Here is a 24,827-nt window from a genome sequence, read left to right on the forward strand (position 1 = left end):
ATACCTGAAATATTAGTAAACAATCCCTTTTGATTTAGTACTGGAAGATTATCTGAGGTTTCTCTAAAAATAAACAAAGACAGGTAAGGAAACAAATTTACAATAATAAAGAAATACTGTAATAGGACAATACTTTCAGATTATCATTCATACTTATTTAATTCCAACAGATGAATTAGTTTATGGACACTTCCTAGCACATATCTGCAGATTAAATTCTTATTTTGAACTGACAGGAAATCATACAAAATTACATCAAAAAATCAAGTGTAGAAGAAATGCTTCCTATGGATACAAAAAGATGAGCTCCCTATCATGCAAGAGTGATTTAGATCTTAATACAAAAATATATTATGATAATATTCTCTCTGAATTATTAATTTAATCTACTTCTTACAGGTTTCTGTGATAGAATACTAAGGTATCAAAGTAGCATTTATACTTCAGAGCATGCATATTCAAAGAAGCTTTCAATAATAAGTTTGAATTCATTTACTTTCCACATTCAAGAATCATTAAAGACAAATCTGCCACTGTTATTACAATCATAGTTACTGCATTTCTCTGTTTAGTAGTACTAAACAAAGGTTTTTCTATTCTCTTTTCAGGGTCTAAAAATAAGGTAACTTTTAGAAAGAATGATTTTCTTTCACAGCTTCTGATAGATCCATTACAAAACACCTGAGAATCAGGTTAGTCATGAAGTTAAATGCCTAGACTGGCTGAGGCCAGAAAAAGGAGAGTGAAACATGGGTAGCAGGAGACATCAACGACCTGTACAAACTACTGCTTGAGTTCAGCATTTCCCATATGTTATGCTACTTACCTACTACATCTTTCGTCACCGGTTTTTGTTTTCAGCTTCTGGATCAGGTGATCTACTAAGTCAGATTCTAAAATCCTTTTCTCCGTCTGTCTGTCTTTCTCAAAGGATTTCACCTACGATGTAGTTCAGTGGTTCTTAAGATTGTTGATTCTTAAAATGTTATATGAATAAACTTATCAAGTTTAATCAAAACCAAACTGGATCAATCATCCATAAAAGGTGAAACAGTGAAAGGTAGGAAGGTATCATCATTGCCAATCAATCGCTGCCCATTAAATCTTTGATTAGACTTTTTTTTCCCCAACCAACTAATTTTTTCTGTATTCCCAAAGCTTAAACTAGCTTGGCTACTTATACTTAATATGTGATAATTAAATTTTTAACAGAAGGGTTTATAGATGTAAATACCATATTATTAATAGCTTATTTTTAATTAAGCAATTATGTTAGAATAAGGCCGCCTTTCAGTTTGCAAGAGTTAAACCAAACCATTCAAAACTTAGGAATCTGCACAATCTTTACTGGCAAGAGATTAATCACTAACAACACCATTCCCCCTTCATTAGCATATTCTTTCTTGGTTTTGCTTCAATAAAGCCATATTTAAAAGAACGCTCTGTAATAGTCTTGTGGAAGACTTTGATATATCACATTCTCATCATCAAGATCTACTCATTCATACAATTAATGCAGTTATTTGTTATCTCTGTTACAATAACAAAGAGAATGAATAACAAGTGAAAAATATTTTAGTAAGGCACATTGGCTTGGTAAAATGTCCGTACCAGATGCTGTCAAATGGTTACTATTTTTTCAAAGAATTAATCTTTATTCCAAAAAAAAAGATGTTTTTTCTAATGATACAGAATATTTTAAAACTTTTAACTTCAAAAAAAGGTAGCAGAACCACAGGCTGCAGAGTACAGAAGGTGGTAATTCATGTTGTGACACAGTCCATTCTTTGCATCTTAACCTAAGCTTACAGAGGTAAGCAGTGTGATTCTGACTGCCTGTCTGAACTACATTCTTAGATTTATATTTTAGTTGTATTTATTTTGCAACATGAAAAGCTGCCAACTGGAAAGATCATTAAGTTAACTAACTCATTTTGTAGATTAAAAAAAAATCAGAGACACAGGAAACCTCGTTCCATATAAAACCACCAATAATAAAGTCAACCAATGTTTGTACTAATCTTTTGGACTTTCTTAGAAGAAAGTAGGTCGGTGAATAACAGTGTTATGAAGGGATAAAATGCAGTACTCTTTAGAAGAACATTCTACTACTTAACAACTGAAACTGTATTTACCTCAACTTCACCTACTTAAGTATAATTAATATTATATTAATAATAACAATCATAGAAACCCCAAATAACAACAGTTTATAAATCTGAAACACCATCAAGCATCGTCTGGTCCTACACTTACCTTCACATGACTTCCTTCTTTATCTGACACAAGAGCTACATATGTAATCCCAGAGCATCTGCAATACTCCTGCAGTTCTTCCTGGGACTAAAATTTGAACAGGAGAAGGGGAATGGGAAAGAAATTTGACAGATTATAAAATGACCATTTAAGTAATCAAAGTCTCCTATCTTTAAAATAACTTGATATACAAGTTACACTGCTTATATAAGCTTCTGAGAGAGAAAACTTCATTATGCATATATATTTATTCACCTAATGCTCCTTAAAAATTGAAATCTAAGTCTACATTTAGACAAAGAGAAAGCCTAGGCCCTGCAGTCCTAGTTCTCACATGGAAGGGCTAGCTCTATCTAGAAGTGCAGGGTCTACATAACTGTAAAAATGTGCAGTGTAACATCAATCAACAGTTACCAACCCGCTGTCTGCAGCTTTCAGTAATAGCTCAGTCAGTCCTGCATAACTGGTAGTCTGTCACAAAAGCTGAAGCCAGCTGGGTTTCCTGTAAAACCAAGGCTGACTTAACAACATCCTCAGTGCAGAGCTTATTGAAGGGCTTGCTATACTGACTTACTCAGCACTGGGTTACAGGACAGCATTAGACAGAGGCAAGAAATACCCAAATCTTCATTCCTTATGAATCACCAAAAAAACCCCCCAAAAGCCCCCAAAACACCTCCCAGCAGATCATAGGAAAAGCATATAATCTGGATTTTTTCCAATTCTGAGGGACTGAAACTGTTGTAAATGTTATGGCAAAAGATTAGAAAAAAGTCAGGCAATTAAGTGAGCTCAAAACTGCCTGCTCTGCAGCACATGACTCAAGATGGGCAACTGCACAGTGTTTCTTTTGTTAGTCACCAACCGGCATACTTAAAGAGGTGAACCAGACTCACAGTCCTCAAGGTAACTGTCACTGCTATTAAAAGGGACTTCAGTGTTGTGGTGTAGCTCACTACTCCACTGAGGTAGTACTGCCTAAATCACTGCTTTGTTTCAACTGGAGATAAAAGAGCACAACAACTCAGCTTGCCACTCTCTCTTCCTCCAACCACACATCTCCTTAAGAACCGTTTTTCTAACAGTAGAATTACATTGGTATTCCCTCTGTATCTGATAAGTCTTCAGCCATCTGGATATTTAAAAGTTAATGCTACCATTCTGTTCTTGATGTGCCCTTTATTAAATATTAAATTTATTAATTGAGGGATCCTTCACTGAGCTTTTAAATCCTCGGGAAGAATGCTGCAAGGCTAGTGAGACTTAACATCACTGTAGCTGAATAGCACCCTACATGTTCAGTACTATGAGTCCATAACTCCAGAAAACCAGAAACAAACTTGAAAAAGTATGATCTCTGGTTGCACTTATCTTAGAGAACAAAAATACGGTTAGTTAACACATGGAGATAGAAATTCTACCTGGGACCAGTCATACATTATTTCGGCTGGAATTCCTGCAGTCCAGAGTTTCTGAACAATATTGATAGCTCTACCCATTGACATCTGACCAACACTTACAACCAGCAGGTCACATGAACTGACAGAAACCTGAAGGGAAAGTAAAAACAAGGAGACAATATTAGTTACAAGACCACCTTTTCCCCTTCATAAGGCAGTTAAAGTAACAAAGAAGGATAAATACATCAATGTTTGTCAAAATGCATCAAACTAAAACAAAAAACTCCCCCAAAAAACCAACAACAAAAAGGGGGTTAGATTCACCTCTTTTTAGAGCTACAATCTACCTAAGCATGTTTAAAAGTCACTGAAGCTTAATCTTTGACACAAAGCATCTTCACAGCCTCAGCTTGCAAAGTATTCCAGCCTATTCTGTTCTCTCCTTCCCACTTGGCTTAGCAATGTTCATTATAAAGAAAAATTAATAAAATACACATTCCACAACCAAGTGAAGTTGTTTGACACTGTACAAAGTAGTCCATATTCTTAAAGTTTCCTTCCATCTCCACCTTCCATATTTTTATACAGGTAGAAGAAGTAGGGGAAAAGTAACACTAAATATCTACAGTTGTACTCTTCCATCTGAAAGAATACACAGGCTAAGAAAAATGGGACATTTAAATTGAAAATAAAACGTTGTAAGCCTGAAGATCCCTTCTTCCCCTAACTTTCATTTTACTAAATAATTTTACGAAGAGAAACAAAAGAAAACAGGTCATCTTGATGTCTGCCTTCTATTTCAGTATGGTATTATTTTATAACACATCTGAACGTCTTATTTTTTGCCCATCTGTAGCTACAATTAAGTTAACGACTGTCAGAAGTCAACAAACAAATCCCCCACTTCCCAGAAAAAAGACTTACAGAATCCTCTACACTGGAAACAGCAGCAGTTATTTTGTCTATAGCTATGCTGACTCCAACAGCTGAAGGAACTGGTCCTACCATCTGTGGCCCTCTAAATTGTGGAATCTCAAAACAAGACAAAAACAAAATGGAAGACCAAATAGTTATCTTGGCAAAATGACAAACAGGCTTTCCATTTTTTCATGGGTTAAAAAAAAATAAATCTAAATTTGTTAAAAGATATGAGCACTTACCAGATGATCATATCTGCCCCCTGCAGCAAGAATTTCAGGCACGGTTCTTTGTCTTCTTTTGATGTATGCTACAAACTGAAAGATAATACCATTGTGCTGCTGTATTTTGTAAACGAGTCCCAGATTTATAGAAATCTGTAAAATAAAAATGAGTATGTGCACATACATAATTAATTTCCTGTTAGCAGCATGAATTGAAAACACTGTTTTCGCATAAGGAAGACATATGGAAACACTCCTTATCTCCAGAAATTTAAAATACTATGAAAAACAAGGAAATGATGCTTTAATCTTAAAGTATCCCAAGAAACCTACAGCACAAAACCCAAATAGCAAGCCTCAAGGAAGGTGGAGGTCTTTAGTAGTCATCAGATTTCTGTATTTTTAAAATATTTACAGTTTGTTTTAAAATTTAATAAAACCCCTCCTTTATGCTCTAAATAATGCCTTCAGTCTTGGTTGGGGAAAAAGAAGTCTGTCATTTTATAGAAGATAAGCCACAGACTTCTGACTGGAAGAGGTAAATATTATCACAGGCCATCAAAAGACACTTTGATGTGCTTTTTCTGTTCTAAAATATCATTACTTTGTTTCCTGGCAAATTACAAGGCCCAGCAGCCTGTAAATCCATTAATGTATTTTACAAACCTGAAGTTTTATTCCCAGATGCTTTAACAGACCAATGATTTCCTCTAAATCCTTCATGCCATGTTTCAAGAGCTGAGTGACACCTGGCTTTTGTTTTATCATTGTGTTTAAAAATGGAAATACATTACTTGCTTCTCCCTTCTGCTCAATGAATTTGTAGAGTCGAGAAAGCTAAAATGGAAAAATAAAATTATAAACACATGTAGGAACACAGACAGTGCTCATAATAGGTCACATCTAAAAAAAAAAAAAAATACTTGACTTTATATTTGTGAGAATAAAATATCTGCCTTTTTTGTTTGTTTTGCTTAGAAACCTGTTTTTACGTAGTGAGTTGAGGAAAGGAATAGACAGACACAAGTCTCAGAGTGTCCAGAAGTTAACTTCAACTCTTTATGCACATTCATCAACATCCGCAGAATTTTTTTTAAAGTTTGTCTCGGTTTGTTTTAGTAAATACCACCGTACAGGATGGTATTAGTTTCCACAACTGAAAAATATGTTTAAAGAAGAAACCTGAACAGTTGTGATACTGACTTCCAGAGAAAACAGAGAACCAGGTCAGACTACTTGGAAAGAGACTATTTTGAACAGCACAAGTAACAGGTTATTTTTCTTACTCTCATTGATTAAATTACAAAGACAATAAAATATTACTGACTTATGGCAAATAAAAGAGAAATTAACATTGAATTAAAATTACTTACACTATTTGACGTGAGAGAAAGATTACAGAATTTGGCTTCCACCTCCCTTTTAGTTAGCTTTTCAGTCTACAGGAAGAACAGATTCAAATGGCATTTTATTGGATTTTATGCATTATGTACCTATTCAAATGAATTTCATCTATATTCTCTGCTTATAAATTAGAAAAGACCAACCTGATATTAAGATAAGTTTTAAAGTTTATATTGACTGGCCTTCCAGTTCTTGATTATACAGGTGAATAATTCTCTCATAAATATACATTAAAAAAATCATCTTAAACCATCCCAACCCAGAAGTAACAGAAAGTAATTATTCTGTGTTTACAGCCCAAAGATAGTCAGCCTTTTTATGTATCAACAACAGGATACCCCTGGCTATGCTGACAATGGGCTTTTAGACAGCTCCACAAAATAGGATACTCTACAGTGGTGATTACAGAAATTAGATTAATAACTAATGCATTACCACAGCATCATATAGAATGATGTAGACTTGACTGAGTTTGTCCTCTGGTATCCCACAGTGCAAAAGTATAGCTTTCAGTAAGGCCGTGTGGTTCAAATAAATACTGTAATTTCTTTCCTAACAAAGTATAAAATAAAAAGAAGAAAGAAATGAAAAAGGCAAGTTTTACTGCATTGTGTTTTGCTTAAAAAAACCAAACCCCACACAAAACAAAGAGGCTTCCTAAACGTTTAGTAATAGTTCAAAACTAACTTCAAAACTCTTCTTTCACTACCTTACCTTCCGTTTATAACTAAAGAATGGCAAGTCTTGTCCCATTCTACAATCATCACTTGCGTGACAGCAAAAAGACATTATTTAAATGGCACTGCAAAGGATTCAATTATTACTTCTTTTGCACATAAACCCATGCTTCATTTTAAGTTTACCTACAAAACATATTTTTTATTTAAATGACAGTGTTCTATAATTGACTATCGATAAAAAGTGAAAGTGTACCTGTGAAGGTTAAACGAAGTATCCTTTTGAAATACATTAGACTGAATATCTACTTAGATTAAATTTTTAGGATGGAAAGAGAGCAAAAGGGCTGATCAGACAATCTACCTGTAGCACTGAAAACTCTTGAATGATTTCTGAAATGGCATAAATTGTTTCTGCTATAGGCAAAAAGCTATTTCCGGTAGATGTGACGATGTCAAATGCACATTCTAGGAGTTCTTTGGGATGACAGCGGTCTAACTTCCGAGGTCTGAAAACTCGCTCTATACAGTATCTAAAGAAAACATTGAAGAATGAATCAACCTCTTCAGGAGTCACTGTCAAAGCATGGTATCCGTGCAAAACATCACCTCTATGTCTCTTACCTTTTCAAGTTTGATATGTTATTTCTAGCTACAAATCTTGCAAAAGGAATCTGAAAAACAAAATACATGAAAATTGTTGAAACAAAACAGTCAATCTGACTGGGCTCTGTACCTGGAGACGAACTACTACCGTGCAGTTACACTTGTACTCTCATATGTGTAATATAATGCCTTAAATACTTGCCATAACCAAGTAATATTAATCTAATCATCCTTGCTGCAAGTTTTAAATAAAAACATTATTTTCACCTATGTGTAAAAAAAAAAAAAAAAAAAAAAGAAAAAAGTCTATTTCTTCAATATGTCATCAGGGCTCCAGCTGATGACTGGAGTAAAGACTAGGAGTAAAAAACAGGAGTAGAGGAACAGACACAGAAAGGTACACTACTTCAGCAGTCAGAAGAAGCATAAGCCTAAACCAAATTTGTAACTAGTGAATCAAAGCAATCTGCAAACATCGTAGCACACTTCAAACCAAGCTTTGCCTACAGAGATCACACTACTTACCCTGAGGTCGTAAGGAAGCATTACCAGCATCCCACTGTGATCCATGAAATATGAAGCTTCATTATGTTCATATAGTTTCCTATTTCTGGGCATTAGCAGCGGAGTATGAAGCTTGATGGCTCCTGCATAAAAATCAGAAAATACTATTCTCTCATTTCAGAAGTAACATCTGCTTTTTACAAGTTCATGAACAACCTTGCAGGGCGTGATAATGTAAATCCATGCATTTTAAAAATTACATTAAGGGTATTTAATAGACTCCCCTCTTCCACATTTAAACAAAAGCACAAAACAAACTTAGATGTTCTATCTCGCATATTTCTTAGACTCAGCAGGCAGCCCACAGAGTAAAAGAGGAGACTGCCAATTCCACAGCCCAGCTGAATCCTCACCTTGCCATTCCTCTTTAAACACCACCTTTCACAAAGGCATGCATACGAAACAGATGAGAATCTCTGCAGTTACCAGTGGTACTTGCTTTGGTCTAGAGGCACTTCCATATAGAACAAATGCTGTCTTAAAAACATACTAGAAGTGTTTATATATCATTTTAAAACCTCAAATACTTCTTTTTTCTGGCTATGTTTTGCAACCATCTATCTGTATGAATCTCATCTTCATTGAAACCTTACTACCAATAATATCTGTCATCACTGAAACATATTTTCCTGTTTTAAATTCCCTAGTGATTCTCATAGAAGTTTAACTCATGTCTTCAATTAGATTTCAACATAAACTTTTAAATTAGAAAGAAAAAGCCCCATATAGAAAGAAATTATTCTAACCATTACAGATGGTAGATACAATCTAATAGAAAAAACAATATATATGTATCCCCCCTTTTTTCCCAAAAGAATGAAAACATTTCAGTTTCTAAAATGTTGACAAACTTTCCAAAGTCTGTCAAGCTTTAAAGAGGTGGAGGGGAGAGAGCAACTTATTTCTTGTCTTCACATTTCTTAATTTCCTGTTCTTCTGTATTGCCAAATTTTTATCATGTTTAATGAGTTTATGATATATTAAGAAATCTCACAGTTTATATTTTATAAGTCTCTATATTCATATAAAATAGTATCATGAACACCTATAAACCAACACAGTTTATAACATTGCAAGTGTGACAGTGTCTGCATAAATTTTCTTCCTTTCAAAAACTAAATTTAAGCAAATACTATTGCTAATGACTGGACAGATTCCTGGAAATTAAAACAGAAGACTACTAAACATCATAGCATCAGCTTTGGCTCAGGAAGTTCCTGAACAGCAAGGCATTGCCAAGAGTAGTATTACTGAAAATACCATTATATGCTTGCTGTTTCCACATTCTTTCTTATGCCTTTCCCATTCTGGTAATGTTCAGAGAGAGGTTATGGTACTACATGGATGCTTGGTCTTTCACTCTAGAACTACCCTTATATTCAGATCTAGATTTTGCATAACTCTCCTTACCTTAAAAGCTCATACTGACTTATCAGAACAACCACGTACATTCAAAAACATAATTAAGATTTTCACTGTTCTTTTTGTAGAAAATGTGAATCATTCAGATCTGATATAAGTAGCTATTACTGGCATGACAAAATAACAATAAAAAGTATTATAAAAACTTCAAATGATGTGCAGCTACTGAACATACTTTCTGACTCCTCTTACAGCAGTAAAACCATTCCATTCTCCGAAATCCACTCAATCACAAAAAATGAAATGAATGACTTTTGTAAACACACCCACCGTGTCTTTTAAATATCCGGCTGACAATCTCACATACATGCTGCTGTATCTTGGCTGCCCAAACAGAAAAACTACCCTGAAACCATCACAAATAAAAAGTACATATATAATTCACATGCGATGAACACTCTGTGCAGGCAATCATTCCAGGTAATATAGGCAATAAACATTCTGCTACCTTGTCCCACTACAATAAATTGCAATGCTTACAAGAATAAAAAATAACTAGAGCTATGCAAAGCATTATTGTACTGTGTTACCTTGTATTTCCTTAGATTCAGAAATATTTAACAGTAGTTAAACCAAGAAGAATCACTTTGATTAGAAAGGGAAGAAAACAGTCAGAGGTAACACTTTCTGTTGGCAATCAGATGGAAGTACCACTAGTTTAACAGAAATTCTGAGTAAAGAAAGTAATCATCTGGACTAAAGCTTTAGTTGCTATAAACACTGCTGGTTTCTTCACCGAAGAAAGGCTCAAAGGCAAAGTGGCTAATCAAACCCACACAGTACAGATCATAGTTTTAAATGGGAACCAAGGTGAAGGTTAATCTTAAGAGATAATGCAATTCTTTCAAACAGGTTAGAGTTTATCCATATAAACACATTCTTTTAAAATTCAACACAGGGAAAAAAGCCAAACCCATGCATCCCCCAAACACCTACAAACCTTCAGTGTATCACTGTCATAGGTATAGTCTATTGCTGGAGAGATACGCTGTGAAAATATCTGACTCATCATGGTCCGGTAGGCCTTGCCATCCACGTTTGCTAAGGTATGGTGGAGTACTTCATGGAGTTCAGACTCTTCCATTTGTGGTGGTGGAAGATGTTCACTTTTTAACAGCTCCACAGCTGTTGGTCGTGCTGCAGGATCATGGTTCAGGAGCCATGTAATAACTGATCTCTACAAATTATATCAAAATGTTATAGATTAGAAAGATTTTGTAAATTAAAGTGTTTACAACAAATCTTAGTCACATCACTTTAATAAAAAAATTGAGACTTTACAAGGGACAAAAAAAAAGCAGAATCTGAACCTCTGGGGTGCATATTATTTGCTTATTAAATTCTAAGTATCTTCTATTATCATCTGAATAAATTTACTAAACTACAAAAATTATTAGAAATGTGCCTTCTGGATTGACAAAATATGTAATATCCTTATCCTTTGTTGTTCCATGGTGTGCTAGCTCTGGAATCTCTTTTTCTACAAAGTTATGAAAAAGCAGAATTGTGTGCATGAAAACAAAGATTTGAGAGATACAAATATTAAAGAAGGGGGAATCTTCCTGGCATATTTCTGTAAAATGTACAAGATGGAAACATTTTTATGGTGCTAGTAACATGCAGATTGCTATTCTACAAGCATAACAGACAAAAAATTAATACTAATGGTCAACAAAAGAGTAGACCAGCACAAGGGGAAAGCTATCTAGATGGTCCAAAAAAGATTACACTTATTATTTCAACACTCTGCCATGGAGGCATCCAGAACAGCTCTTGGCAGCTCTTTCAAGCTCGGAGCAGCCAATTGAGCTTGCACATCTTTTTCTGTTATGTGACAGAGATTTCTTTCAAACAGATTAGGTTAAAAGTTAAACAATTTAAAGCTGTCATTTCTCTGAGCATAAAAAGTCAAAATTGTCTCTCAGAGCTTAAAAGGTGTGCCAGTGAATGCTAAATTTCTTTATGACTGTGCTCAGGGAATTTTGTGGGTAAATATATTTCCATGTCAACTCAGAATATTCTTTTGAGATTTTCTTTCCTTACTTTGTTCTAATGTCATGTAAGAACTTGGCAGAGCATACTAAGTGGGGAATTAAATGGGCAATTAGGAAGAAAAAAACATAACTAATGTTTCCTGACAGGGAATACCTAATAGTTAAAGTATCTTCAAAATTACCTGCTTTGCATGCTTGACTTCATCAAAATCCTTGGGAAATACAATAGTGGGCTAACAAAAACAAAATTCACACACGAATTACAACAAGCAGTCCACCTTGCTCAGATTAGTCTTATTTTTAAGTTCTACATATTTATACAGAGAAACGAAGCATTTTCATTGCCCATGGAAAAACAAAAAAAAACCCCAAATAAACAAGTAAACCCCCACGTTGCAAAGTTAGTTTGTATAGCTAAAAGGAAAAGAATGCCTTAATGTTGTTTTGTATAATGAAAATACAACTCATAATCACAAGCATTTACTGACTAAAATACCAACTGATTCCTGACAAAGACCCATCAGGCCTAAACCTATGTATACTAAAGCTGTGATGCCTTTATCTGACATTTACACCTCTAATATTCTCTACTATAAACATTAGTTTCACAGATGGAACAGTGACTGATGGCAATACCATTAGAATCCAGCACATTAAAGGAATCACAGAATCATAGAATCAGCCGGGTTGGAAGGGACCTCTGAGATCAAGTCAAACCCTTGGTCCACTATTGCTGTGGGTCAGTGCCAGCCTGAATTTTATTCTTCACTTTTCATTGTATGTTTTGCAAACTTTGTTTTTAAGCACTCCATATGGAAACATTTTTTGTTATGTTTTGCATGCTTTTAGTTCTCTCAAACTATTTGATGCATAGAATTAGTACGTTTCATATCTGTGTACTTACCAGCCTTAGCTGACCAAGAACAAAGATCCTTTCTGATGCAGTATTCATAGGATGGTAAGACATTTCAAAGAATATTATACCCAGACTGAACAGGTCCACTTTCTAAGGAAGAAAAAAAAAAAGAAAAACTTACACATTACAATGAATTCTCCAAAGAATAGCAGAGGGAAAAAAAATGTTTACGTTAAATCTCATGCTGTGTTACAACTGGAGAGAACGGTGGGGGTTTTTGTGCATCTTTTTGTGTTTTTTTATTATTTATTATGCTGGGGGGAAAGGATGTCATCCAGAGGGACCTGGACAGGCTTGAGATCTGGGCCTGTGTGAATCTCATGCAATTCAACAAGGCCAAGTACAAGGTCCTGCACCTGGGTTGGGGCAAACCCAAGTACAAATACAGGCTGGGCAGAGAATGGATTGGAAGCAGCCCTAAGAAGGATCTGGAGATGTTGGTTGACAAGATGCTCAACATGATCTGACAGTGCACACTTGCAGCCCAGAAATCCAAACTCATCGTGGGCTGCATCAAAAGCAGTGTGACCCAGAAGGTCGAGAGAGGTGATTCTCCTCATCTACTCCACTCTCATGATATCCCACTTGGAGTACTGCATCCAGCTCCAGGGCCTCCAACATAAGGAGGACATGGACCTGCTGGAACAAGTCCAGAGGAGGGCCAGAAAGATGATTAAAGGGATGGAGCACCTCTTCTATGAGGAAAGGCTGAGAGAATTGGGATTGTTCGACCTGGAGAAGAAAAGGCTCCGAGGAGACCTCATTGCAGCCTTCTAGTACCCAAAGGGGGTTACAAGCAGGCTGGAGAGGGACTTTGTAAAAAGGTATTTAGTGATAGGCCAAGGGGGAATGGCTTTAAACCAAAAGAGAGTAGGTTTAGATTGGATATTAGGAAAAAATTCTTTACTGTGAGGGTGGAACAGGTTGCTCAGAGAAGTTGTGGATTCCTCATCACTGAAAATGTTCAAGGCGAGGTTAGGTGGGACTTGGAGCAACCTGGTATAGTGGAAAGTGCCCCTGGCCATAGCAGGTTGTTGGAACTGGATGATCTTTGGGCTCCCTTCCAACCTAAACCATTCTATGATTCTATGACTTCCACTTTGAAAACATTCTTGCTTTAAAATTCAGTTTGTCTCCGCATATAAACAGGATTTTCTTTGATGAAAAACAATGCACCCCCACCTTCCAAATCACAGTCTAGAAATCCAGAAGAGCAATATATACCTTTGATGATGACATTTTACCTTAACTAAAGACTGTAAGCTTTCTATCCTATTCAGTTATAAAGGTCCTCCATGATTACATGCTTTCAACTTGAAGTTCCTAGCATCCAGTCATGATCACAGCACAGGCAGAAAAACTGGCTTGCCCACATCCTTCTACCCTTGGTTTCCTCTTGAAGGAACATTTAATTTCCCTGATTATCACAGCAATCTCACCACACCCTGTTTCACATTGAATTCACCTTTGTTGAGGAGGAATGATCCAAACCATACCTGGTACACCTTAGATTCCATGCTACCTTTTTATTAAGTCTTCTCAAATCATACCTGATTGTATGTAGATTTAGTGCTTCCCTGGACCTCTGGGCTGACATACAGCGCGGTGCCAACCATCCCCGTCAAATTACCTACATGGCAAAAGATGAGAGTACGAGTTTCCAGTGGGAAAGAAACGCTACATCAAAAAAAACTCCTCTTTCTTCTAGGTTGGAGCTCAGTCCTTATTCAGAGAGACCCAGTTGAGAACGGTTGGCAAAACAAGACAGTCAAACTTTGCATGTCAATCTACAGTAGATAAACCTATCTATTGCTATACAGATTTGTAGTAAGGCAGCACATAAATGTTACAACAAAATTTCATTTCCATTACACTCATCACTCATCTTAAGACATACCATGTACTAAAGTTTTCCCAAAACACATAACTCAGCCTCTAAACAGGCTCAACAGTGTCAAAAAAGAAACCCAAACCCAACCAAAAGACCCCGAAGTCTTGAAATTGTCCTGTATAGGTAAGAGAACAGAAGTGCAGATGGAACAGATATACGGGATGTCTATATACCTCACCAGAGGAAAGCACTGATCTGTGGCAGAAGGCCAGCAGTGGAAGCAAATTAATTTTTAGATAACGGGCAAACCTGCCAGATTATATGTAATATATCTACCCAAGAGTTGGTGGTTGATATGTCCTGTCCCTGGCCTCAATTAAAAAAAGTATTATTTCAAAGAACGAAAGGAAGTTCTAACAGAGTATACAAGACTGCATAATACAAATGTTTGCTTAAAATAATTTAGAAAAAGCTGCAATGTAAACTAACCTGATGGGTCAGACATAGCAGAACCATCGGAGAGATTTTCTTCTTGTTTAGAGAGCATCTGAAATCAGTGAAACAGACATGTTGTAAATAGTACATGAAACACTTCTGTTGGCTTTTCTTTCCACTTTGGTTGGCAGTACATGGTTTAATTCTAGAACCTTAGAAATTTAAACAAGTTTATGGCATTCACAGTATAAAAACATCATGCTCATTGGACTTTGTGTTTTATTGTCACCTTTCATGTAATTACATCATCATATTCAAGGAGTTTTTTCATTCACTTCAAGCTGTACTTACTGCATTTGCTGGATGATCGGTAGCTAAACCAAAATCACCAATTTTCACATGATCATCTGAATCTAAAAAGATGTTCACAGGTTTCAAGTCTCTGTGGATCATTCCCTGTTACAGCAGGACAGTAAAAAAAGACCCACAGAATATTAAACAATCAACATAATAAAAAATAAAACTCTATATAATAGACTGGAGAATCATATTATATACTTTTATTACAGTGGGAAGTCTACTGCTAAGTCACTGAAGAATAATTTTGCAGACAGACTGTAGTCTGTAGCCCAGAAGCTAGGAACAATTTTCAGTGCTACCAGCTATCTAACAAATTGTTTTTAAAAGATGGTAAAATCTTTATGACGAATGGGTAAAATCTGAAGTGGTTCATTATAAAATTCAAGTTTAAACATAAAATACTTGAAACCCCAAGAACAGATTAATAATGGAAAGGGCAAAGAAAAAAACCTTAATAAATGCCCCAAACTGAATATTAAGAAACCCACGGAGAGAGAGGTATAGCACAGATATTATGGATATGTCATAACTGTCATATTTACTAACCTTTTCATGGATGTAAGCTAACCCATCCAAAATTTCTCGGAAAAGCCTCCAAAGCCGACTGGTGTCTTCATATAACCCTTGGTCAATAGTGTCCCTTAATGTGCTCTTTTCACAATATTCCATCTTCATACATAGGGGACAGAGGGAAGGAAGAACAGTTTTGTCAAGACAACAGACTATCAGAAACTTGTGTCAGTAAGCATATTACTGCCATGGTTCGGGAGCAAGTAGTACCCCCAAAGCATGGAGCTGTTTGGAATTTTCCTGAGAGCTGTCTTTTAGCTAGAAAACATACATCCACTTTTGGGTCCTACACCATTTTCTCAAACAATGGTATAAGCTTGCAGAGTAGCATATTCTCTAACATAAATGTTAACAAGGTGAAAACAGCCAAGCCATAATGTGTGTTTAACCCAAACTCAAAAGAATCTCTGGCTTTTTTTTTACTTGGCACCTTAACTCTTTATATTATGAATATACACAACGCATGCAAACAAGCCTATTAAAATCTAATTCCATTTAATTGTATCTTCCTTCTAGACAACCTCCAGCATTAAGTGCATTATAAAAAACTGCACATCACCACAGAACAGTTAGCTATGATAATCGACTTTTCCCAGAAACGATCTAACTCCTAACACAAAGGAGATGCAGTAGTAAAGCCTTTAGTTGCAAACCTGCGGGAATTTCATTTTGTGTCCACTGTTAGAGCCACACAATGGCTTTGCAGATTACTGTTTTGTATTAAAATAAAGTGCATACACAATACTGTGCCATTGAAAAGAATGAGGAATTTTTCATATCTGTGAAAGACAACTTCCCCTCTGGAATTCGACACAGTATATTTCAACTCCACATTGGGAATTAACACCATAACCAAACTGAGGAACACCAGCTACAGCATTACCAGATTGGAATGGATATTCTAAACAAACAACAAGCACGAGGAAAAGTAGTGCTTTGGAAGTCATGGTCTCAAAGGTTGGCTGGTTGGGTTGTTGGCTGGTTGTCAGGAATTGCCAGCTTTTACTTGTACACAAGCAACAACAATTATCCTAATATGCACTATGGCGCTACAAAACTGCTTTCTCCAGGCACGACTACAGAACCCTGGAAGGCATAACAAGCCATGTGCACTGCACAGTGCCTTCCACCAGCCTTTAGAAAACCAGTCTATTGCAAAAACAACATTGAACTTACTCATTTGCGTTTTTAAAGGTCATTACTTTTTTTGTGAAAACCAGCAACTAGTCTTTGCAGGTTGAAATAAACAGTATCCTTTTATCTGAAAACACAACCATGTTTGTACCTGAATGTACAAGTAATGCACTGTCTGAATGACTGGTGTCCTGTCTTCTCCTCCATGGCTATTCTTTTCATTGCCTTCTTCGTTCTTTATCACAATAAAAGTCAACAGAACAGTTAGCTACAGGAAGCTGTGCAGACTTTTTTATTATGCATACTACTATCTTTTAATGGCTGGAACACATTGATGAGAACTCACCTTCTATGGCTAGCTTTGAAAAATAGCAAAATAATATAATGACATTTTTGTAATGCCACTGCTTCTAAATAAAATAGAAAACCAGGTGTGACTAAACTCTCATTTTCAAAGTGAAAATGAGTAACATTTTGCCATCACTGGACACTGGAGGCAAAGCATTCCAGAAGATCTAGATGAAACCTAAATTTCAATCTATGTCATGTTAAAAAAAAAGAAAAACAAAAAAAAAATTTGAAACTAAAAGATACAAAGCTTGCTTGATAAATAATGCAACCCCCACCCTCAACTAACAACTTTGATATGGTGTGTATAAATACAATATATACGTATGTATAATAATATATATAATAATATGTACGTTTAATAATATAGCAGTGCATTCTTTTGCCATTAAATTCTATACTGAAAACATTCTCATGCCAATGTACATTAAAACAGAAAGAGGAAGAAGATGAAGCTTTAATAAGAGCATGTTACAGATCATCAGGATTGGCAACGACGTATTCCAGATGCTGTAGAAAACTGTGCATTAACTTTCTAGTGATACAGTGCTGTGACACAAAATCTGAAAATCAACTAAAACCTTAGATGCTACACTGACTTCCCCTCTCTTTTTGACTGCTAGCAATACGTATTGTGCCCACTTTCAAAAAGTGGATAGGATGAGCAGACATATTGGTTTATAGCATCTAAAAGCAGAACAGAATTTCAACATTTGGATGATGTAAGGCCATGTAATCCAAAGTCATGTACACAATGAAGTGTCAAACTTGCAATAACCTGGCTCATGACTAAAAAAACCTAACATTTAGCTCAACGAAGACTACAGGAAACAGAATCCAGATTAGCTGCATCAGACTGATTTCTATGGAATGCAGCTCACAATGGCACAATATCTACTCTAACGGAACATCACCTTATATGGTTCTGTACTTACATCAGAAGTAAAACAAAACTTCCTAACTGACCTGTTTGTTTGTCAAAGACTATTTTATGATCTTTTAACTTTTACTTGCTTTATACTTACCGGGGAATGACCTTTACTGTTTTCATCCTCATTATCAAAAATTATTTCACTTTCAGAATCTGTAGTTGGCCTGTTTAAAAAGAGATAGAAAAAAACCCCAAAAGTTCTGCATACCAAGAAATATTTACTAAGAAATCTGGAAATTTTTTGTGGGGGAAAAAAGAAAATCTAAGCTTCTGCTGAAGAACTAGATCCCTTAAACAAAAAAGCAAAAGAAAACAATACCCAGAAAAGTATCCTGCTTGCAAAGCAACACTTCCTTTGATAGCCCAGTCTCTAAAAGGGAAGGTACATATTTGCATCAGTAAAATTTAATTTCTATATGCAGTAAGCAAAACTGAGATAAACTTGCTTCAAAAAAAAAAAAAAAGTCACTGTGAAAGAGCCACACCATACATGGAGGAAGGTATGGAATACATTAGTAAAAACCAAAACAAAAAAGAAAGGGCAAGTTTGGTATTTTTCAAGATCTGTAATATTTCTGTTATTGTTTATTAGAAACCCCTTACTCTCAAGGCTGGACAAGACAGTCCAACAGAAGGTAAACAGTCATGCATTCTGGCACAAATAATAAGAAACTTCATGAAGTCTAAACCAAAATTTTCCTCAAAGACCAACAAATTTTCCTCTTGCTGGCTACCTGACTGCTGGCAAATGTCCCCTGTTTTTGAACAAGGGGACAGAACAAAAATGCAGTGAACTACTTCTGACAAAAGATGCAAGAATGGTAAAAGACACAAACTTGGAAAAATGAACTCTGTTCATGTCCCTGACAGTACCAATACTGAAGCCTACTTACAAAAATGAATGCGAGAACACGCCGTCACCGTCATCATCGTCATCACTGGACTCCTGATCAGCTCCATTGAATTTGCTGCTGGAGGATCTTTCACATGAAGTACTCCACTCAACTGAACTTGTCAAAACTGGAGGAGGAGCATTAGTTTCCACATCATTTGTCTCCTCAGTGGTAAGGATGAAGAGACCAGCTTTGGGGGGTGTTGTTCTCTCTTCGGTTGTTTCAGATGATGACACAGCGGGAACAGGACTTCCATGTTTCTCTATCCAAGCGTTGTAATACCTCACAATGTTCTCATGGTTCAAGCGGGAAAGTAACGTTACTTCTCCCTTAATCCTCCGAAATTGCTTGCTGGTAGGGTTTACACGAATACGTTTCACAGCATAATAGCAACCATCAAGCTTATTTCTTACCTGCAAAATTTAAATTAATCTGAAGTCAAATGCTTACAAAGGTCTTACCAAGCAGAGCAAGAAGTGGAATAATTTCATGAAACAGGAAGTCTTCCTTCCACCTGGAAAATGACTACAATTCAAATGCAAGCTTCCCCATTCTGACAGGCTTCTCCGCAGATTCCCAGAAACTTCTTGCAAAACTTTTCAGCCTATTCAATTCCAGATAAAAACCACACCACAGAGAGCACATTGGTAGATAAATAAAACCATGCAAACACTGAATATATTGTTTTGCTTCAGAGAAAACAAACACCCCCAAAAAGGATTCTAGAGGAAATAATTTTTATACCATACCTTGATGACTGCTCCAAAAGCCCCTTTGCCAAGTAATTTTAGCTCTTCAAACTCATTGTAGTACCGTGAAAATTGTCTCTGTGTTTCTGTGAAGAATGAAGCACTGGATATCTGACTGCTGGGTATAACTGTCTCGATGCAATCTACACCTGCTGAATCTGTAATGAAGACAAAGTTACCACCCGTGGTAATATGGGGATAAGGCACGAGGGACTGACAAGTAAGTACCACGAAGGAGATAAAAACTAAATAACTTCAAGTGCAACTAAAACCTAGAATACAGACGTGCTATGCTGTGTAGAGTTAAGATCTGGTACAAGCATAAACCTTCATACAGTTTTTAATTACTAACATTACGCTAGACAAAGGAATGATTTTAAGAACATGACAAGCAAAGAAGTCTCATTGGAACACCATCTTCCAAGGACAAAGTTAGGTCTACATTTACGCCACGCAGGACATGGATGAATTTACAGTTTTCATTAAAGCACAAGCTGCTTCTACTGAAGAAACAACATTAGTCAGTCCACCCCAGCTAGTCATGGATAGAGAAGTTAAAGACCACGCTAGCTTTCAAGTTAGTTCATGTAAAACACTCGTGCTGCCTTGTGAAGCTGTAGCACAGCTCAATTTTTCTGTTATTGCAGGCATGTAACCACTTATTTAGCAGAATATGGGAAGAACCAAGTTCCTTACCATCTAGATTTTCTTCAGCTACAGGTATTTTTATTCGTGGAACGTTTATAAAACTATGTTGTAACAACTGCTGAGGAGTCCATCTTTCTTTATCTTCCAAGCAAACACACCTATTAGGAAACCAAGGATAGAACTATTTTATATCAGGCGTAAACGTTCAAAGACTTCTCGTTATATTTAAGAAATTATCACCTGTATCATTCAGATGGGAATAAGAAGCAAAGACAGACTAAAGGACTTATTCACGGTGACACACGGTGGCAAAGCAGAGAAAAAGAGAGCACCAGACACTCTCCCAAAAACCAATTAGCAGCCTGAGCCATAAGACAGCACACCTCATCTCTAAAATCTACAACTAGCAACACAGGAGGGCTTAGCTGTTCTTTAAAACAACTGTTCAAATCTTTAAAACAAACAAACAAACAAAAAATACATGAATGCAACAAACATACTTTCCCAGAAAGTCTTGGAAGTCAGCAGGTAAATTGGTAGGAACAGCAACTGGAAATTCCTTGGTTACTTGGCCCTGGCTGAGTGAAAGCAGAAGCAAGCCCAGACGCCACACATCGCCTTTTTTTCCAGGTTTGTTGGGAAGACCATCCTCACTAAAACGAACTTTGGTTTGCTCAAAAACATCTGCTTTGCAGATATCAGCTAAGCGCTTGGAAATGCTGTAGTCTGTCACCTTGATGTTGCCTTCAGCATCTACCAGGACACTGGAAGCACAAAGAACTTTGTGCACTACTGAATTACTGTGCAAGTAGTCGAGAGCTGACAAGATCTGGGTCACATAATGGCGCAACTGCTCAACTGGAACTGGAGTCTCTTTGTGTAAGTATGTAGAAAGGCTGCAACCACTTATGTGCTCCACTAAAATATCCACCACAATTGAATCGTCCCGTTCTTTAAGGTTCATACATTTATAATGTACTATGTTTGGGTGACTTAGCTTCGTCAGTGAGCTGAACTCTGTTTCTGCACCCTGAAGCTGGTAGAGAAACACAACATAACATGCATTGTGTCATATCTTGTGAACACACCACTACTAAAATATATAACATATACAAAATACGTACAAAATATATAACATCCTCGTTCTTTTCTAAAAAGGAAATATTGTACACAAGGGGAAGGTACAGCATCAATTTCAGACAGGTAAGCTTGATTCCCTCTTTCTTCAGAATTTTAATATTTTATTATTTTATTTATGCATACTTGCAAACACACTTTCTTGCATTTATATGAATACCCCATATACTCATCTTCTTTTGTGCAGATACTCTAAACATCAGCATTTTAAAGCTCATTACCACCCTCTCAAGTTTAATATAGACTAGCAGCCTCAAGAAAAGCACTGAGCCTCACTTAATCTTGATTAAGCCAAATGCAAAATATAGGCATTACCTGTTTCTTAGACTTCTCAATCTTTTCTATTTCCTGTGTTGTAAGAAATCTTCCCATCTTTTTTTGCCAGTGTAGAACCCACTCATATATTAAAACAAAGTCCCCACTGCGAATTTCCAAGGCATTGTAGACTGATTTACCAAGTTGTTCATCCCTGCCTGTACATAAAGAGAGAGAAGAGGAACATGGCTTCTTTTGTTTCTGAGGACTTGACAAGAGCTCCTGCAAATGCTAAATAAATACCAGTAAGCCTGTTTTCCAAAGTTCAGAAATATAAATCTACTTACAACTAAACAATATCCATATCTATACAGTAGGTATGGCAAGTATCAGGTCTGATGAGATTGAACGCTATGCAGCAGTAGTCAAATGAAAGCAGTACTACATGGGAAAAAAACTGTTGCATATTTTAAAGAATTTCAAGTTTTAATAAATGAACAACCTTTCTACTTAGCAAATGCCAAACTCTACACACAGTAACGTAATTGTTCATCTTCGAACTGCAAAATAATAAAATTCTCCTTGCTTCAGAGACTTTCAGGCTGTTCATCCCCCCACTGCGGAAGTGCTGTGTTGAAAACAAACAGTGAAAACATATGATGGTCCATTCATGTGAGCACTTCATGGAGGCCTTTCAGCTCTGAAAGGGTGACTGTTTTTGCTAAACCCACTGCTTTTATGCCATTGCTATCAGCAGCGATGGAAGGAGAGCAAGTATGCCCTTCCAACCCTGTGCTTATCAGCAGTTTCACATGCTACTGAAAGCTAACATGTGATGCAACTTCTTGCTTGGTAGCCACGTATATCTGACAAGCTAGCTATTTAAATTTAAAGGCAAATAGTTTTCAGTATTAATTTAGTTATGTCAAGAATATAAAATGTTGAGAGGGTAGTTTGATTTTTTTACGGCTACTCAGTTATGTAATTGTACCTGGAGAAGCAAGTTTTTATTTAAAATAGTCTAGAAAAACATGAGACATTTACCACAAATTAACTTTTCCTATTACTCTCTCCCATTCTTATTGTGACATATCACAATCCACTATAGCACTCTCTCTATCCTTCCTGCTTGTACCTGTTAATATTGTTTAAGTTAACAAACAAAGCAAACTGTTAAAGAATACATTCAATGCAGGTAGCTGGGTGTGCAGCTGCAGTGGAGCTGCAGGTTGAGCTCTGGGGGGCAGGAGCCTGAGCCTGAGGCAAGAGCCTGTGACCTGCCAACCTTTGCATGACAAAGGGCACAGGGATCCGTGGCCCAGCCATGGACCCACACTCAGAGACAGCAGGAGACCCCCAGACTTCCCCACGCTTAGACTGTGAGGGTATAAAAGGCCAGGGGTTCCTTTGTTCAGGATCCCCCCTTGGAGGCACAGGCTCTAGCTGTCAATCTTGTTATTTAGTTATTGCACCATGATTAAATTATTCTGATGATCTGGACATCTGAGACTCTGCCATGGGAAACCTGGGGTGGAGCCGTTAAGGAAACCTGGTCTGACTGTGTGAGTGTATGGCGTGTAGCTGCAAAGGCACTTCAGTCCCAGCCCAGGTGGTGCTAGAGCGACTGCCAGAGTGCCTCCTGGATGGTCGGACAGGGAAGTTTCATTAACAGGAACCACCCAAAAAACCCAAAACAGGCAGTCTCAAAAACAGTATTTCAAACTACAATTGTAATTTTGCTTACCTAGACATTTTCCTTTATGGACAGTAAGTTGTCCAGCACCACTTGTGCTGAAGTTCAAAACTTCATAATTTCCAGGTGGTTCTTCATTATTACTAACAGAAAGCTGTCGTTCTCGTCTGCAATGTGAACAGAACATTTTTCTCCAACTCAAAAAGAGAGTATTGCCACATGTCCTAGTCCCTAAATATATTAATTCTGCAAGAGGATTAGCTTTCAGAGACTTTTTCATCCAATGATAATATCCATTAATTTCAAAGATGGATTAGTGCAAAAATACGTGTCTGATTAGAAATCCAGTATTTTAGCAGCAACCTCATGCTGCACTGGGTCTCAGTATTTAAAGCCAGGAGTTGAATACAGACCTTAAAAATTGGAAAAGTCCAAAGTTATCCAGAGCACATGAATTAGTTAAACCATGTCAAATGAAAGGGCAGGGGAGGAAGAGACCAAAATGAACAGATGAACATGACACACTATTCCCTTGCCTTCAAATTTCACTTTGAAATCTAAAAAATCTACATGCAAACTGACATACTTTGAGCGTCCAGTTGAATTTGGTCGGTGTTTACTGTTCACCCCATGTTCCAAACAGCTCCCATTTAAGCGTGAAGCAACTTTATATCCTGCAGTGTCTCTACTGTGAGAATTTTCTTGATTTGTCAGAGCAGCTATTTCCAAACGTTCCTATAAATCAGGACAGACACCAAATAAGTACAGAATCCACTCCTATCTTCAAAATATGTGAGTACTTAATTATTATTCTGTGAAGGCACCCAGATCACTAAAGTAATGTTTTCATAATAAATGTATACGTGAGGGCAAGGAAAAAAGTGCTGAGATTTCAGTACCTTTCAGCACTGCCCATGAGCAAGAATCTAAAGAAACTGGAAACATTAACATATCAACTTTTTTCTATGTGTGTTTGAAAATATCTTGGTGCACTTAAGATGCTAGTATATTCTAGAAATAAAACCTGTATCCTCAAGAACCTATTTTAACCTAGATCTATTAGGAGCACTGGATGAGAAAAGATGTCCAGGAAAATTTAGTCATGTAAGTCTCTCAAATTTTTACAATCATATATTAGAGTTCTGGGAAGAACTTATTGCAATGTTTTTTTGCACGCCTGCTTAGAAAGAATACCTGTTTGGCAATCTCCTTCTTTTTTCTTTCTTCTCTTTTCTCTTCCTCCCTTCTCTGAATCTCGTTAAGGATTTCACGTTGCTGAAATGAATTTTGGTGTTGTTAAGAGATGGAACAATACATGCAATGCAACTGTTAAAATCTTACCCTGGCTTAAAAAAAAGAGCTATAATGATTTTTCAAAAGTATTAAAGAGGATTTGTGGATGTCACAAGAATAAAAAAGAGAAGTCAAAATAGCTCTCCTAAGGAAGTTAACAGCATATAGG

At 36.6% G+C, this 24,827-nt stretch overlaps 1 protein-coding gene across 2 annotated transcripts in view; it reads right to left on the minus strand.

The window, feature by feature from the left end:
• Positions 1–24,827, minus strand: part of EIF2AK4 (eukaryotic translation initiation factor 2 alpha kinase 4) — a 37,145-nt gene that overhangs the window by 7,222 nt on the left and 5,096 nt on the right. For both annotated transcript variants that reach the window (XM_039378738.1, XM_027716854.2), the window contains exons 5-34: positions 24,560–24,640; positions 23,952–24,100; positions 23,417–23,532; positions 21,733–21,890; positions 20,781–21,316; positions 20,329–20,438; positions 19,633–19,790; positions 18,884–19,296; positions 18,085–18,154; positions 16,863–16,946; positions 15,554–15,676; positions 14,999–15,103; positions 14,702–14,759; positions 13,932–14,011; positions 12,370–12,471; positions 11,648–11,698; positions 10,412–10,648; positions 9,742–9,817; positions 8,011–8,132; positions 7,504–7,553; positions 7,244–7,412; positions 6,638–6,754; positions 6,172–6,237; positions 5,465–5,635; positions 4,817–4,951; positions 4,581–4,688; positions 3,678–3,806; positions 2,257–2,343; positions 827–939; positions 5–63 (exon numbers count right to left, since the gene is read on the minus strand). In XM_039378738.1, coding sequence (XP_039234672.1) covers positions 5–63; positions 827–939; positions 2,257–2,343; positions 3,678–3,806; positions 4,581–4,688; positions 4,817–4,951; positions 5,465–5,635; positions 6,172–6,237; positions 6,638–6,754; positions 7,244–7,412; positions 7,504–7,553; positions 8,011–8,132; positions 9,742–9,817; positions 10,412–10,648; positions 11,648–11,698; positions 12,370–12,471; positions 13,932–14,011; positions 14,702–14,759; positions 14,999–15,103; positions 15,554–15,676; positions 16,863–16,946; positions 18,085–18,154; positions 18,884–19,296; positions 19,633–19,790; positions 20,329–20,438; positions 20,781–21,316; positions 21,733–21,890; positions 23,417–23,532; positions 23,952–24,100; positions 24,560–24,640 — 4,033 coding nt within the window. The remainder of the gene's footprint in view (positions 1–4; positions 64–826; positions 940–2,256; positions 2,344–3,677; positions 3,807–4,580; positions 4,689–4,816; positions 4,952–5,464; positions 5,636–6,171; positions 6,238–6,637; positions 6,755–7,243; positions 7,413–7,503; positions 7,554–8,010; positions 8,133–9,741; positions 9,818–10,411; positions 10,649–11,647; positions 11,699–12,369; positions 12,472–13,931; positions 14,012–14,701; positions 14,760–14,998; positions 15,104–15,553; positions 15,677–16,862; positions 16,947–18,084; positions 18,155–18,883; positions 19,297–19,632; positions 19,791–20,328; positions 20,439–20,780; positions 21,317–21,732; positions 21,891–23,416; positions 23,533–23,951; positions 24,101–24,559; positions 24,641–24,827) is intronic.

This window comes from Pipra filicauda, unplaced genomic scaffold, assembly GCF_003945595.2.
Source record: "Pipra filicauda isolate LSUMZ 115617 unplaced genomic scaffold, ASM394559v2 scaffold145_size1923396_pilon, whole genome shotgun sequence".
Classification (NCBI taxonomy): Eukaryota; Metazoa; Chordata; class Aves; order Passeriformes; family Pipridae; genus Pipra; species Pipra filicauda.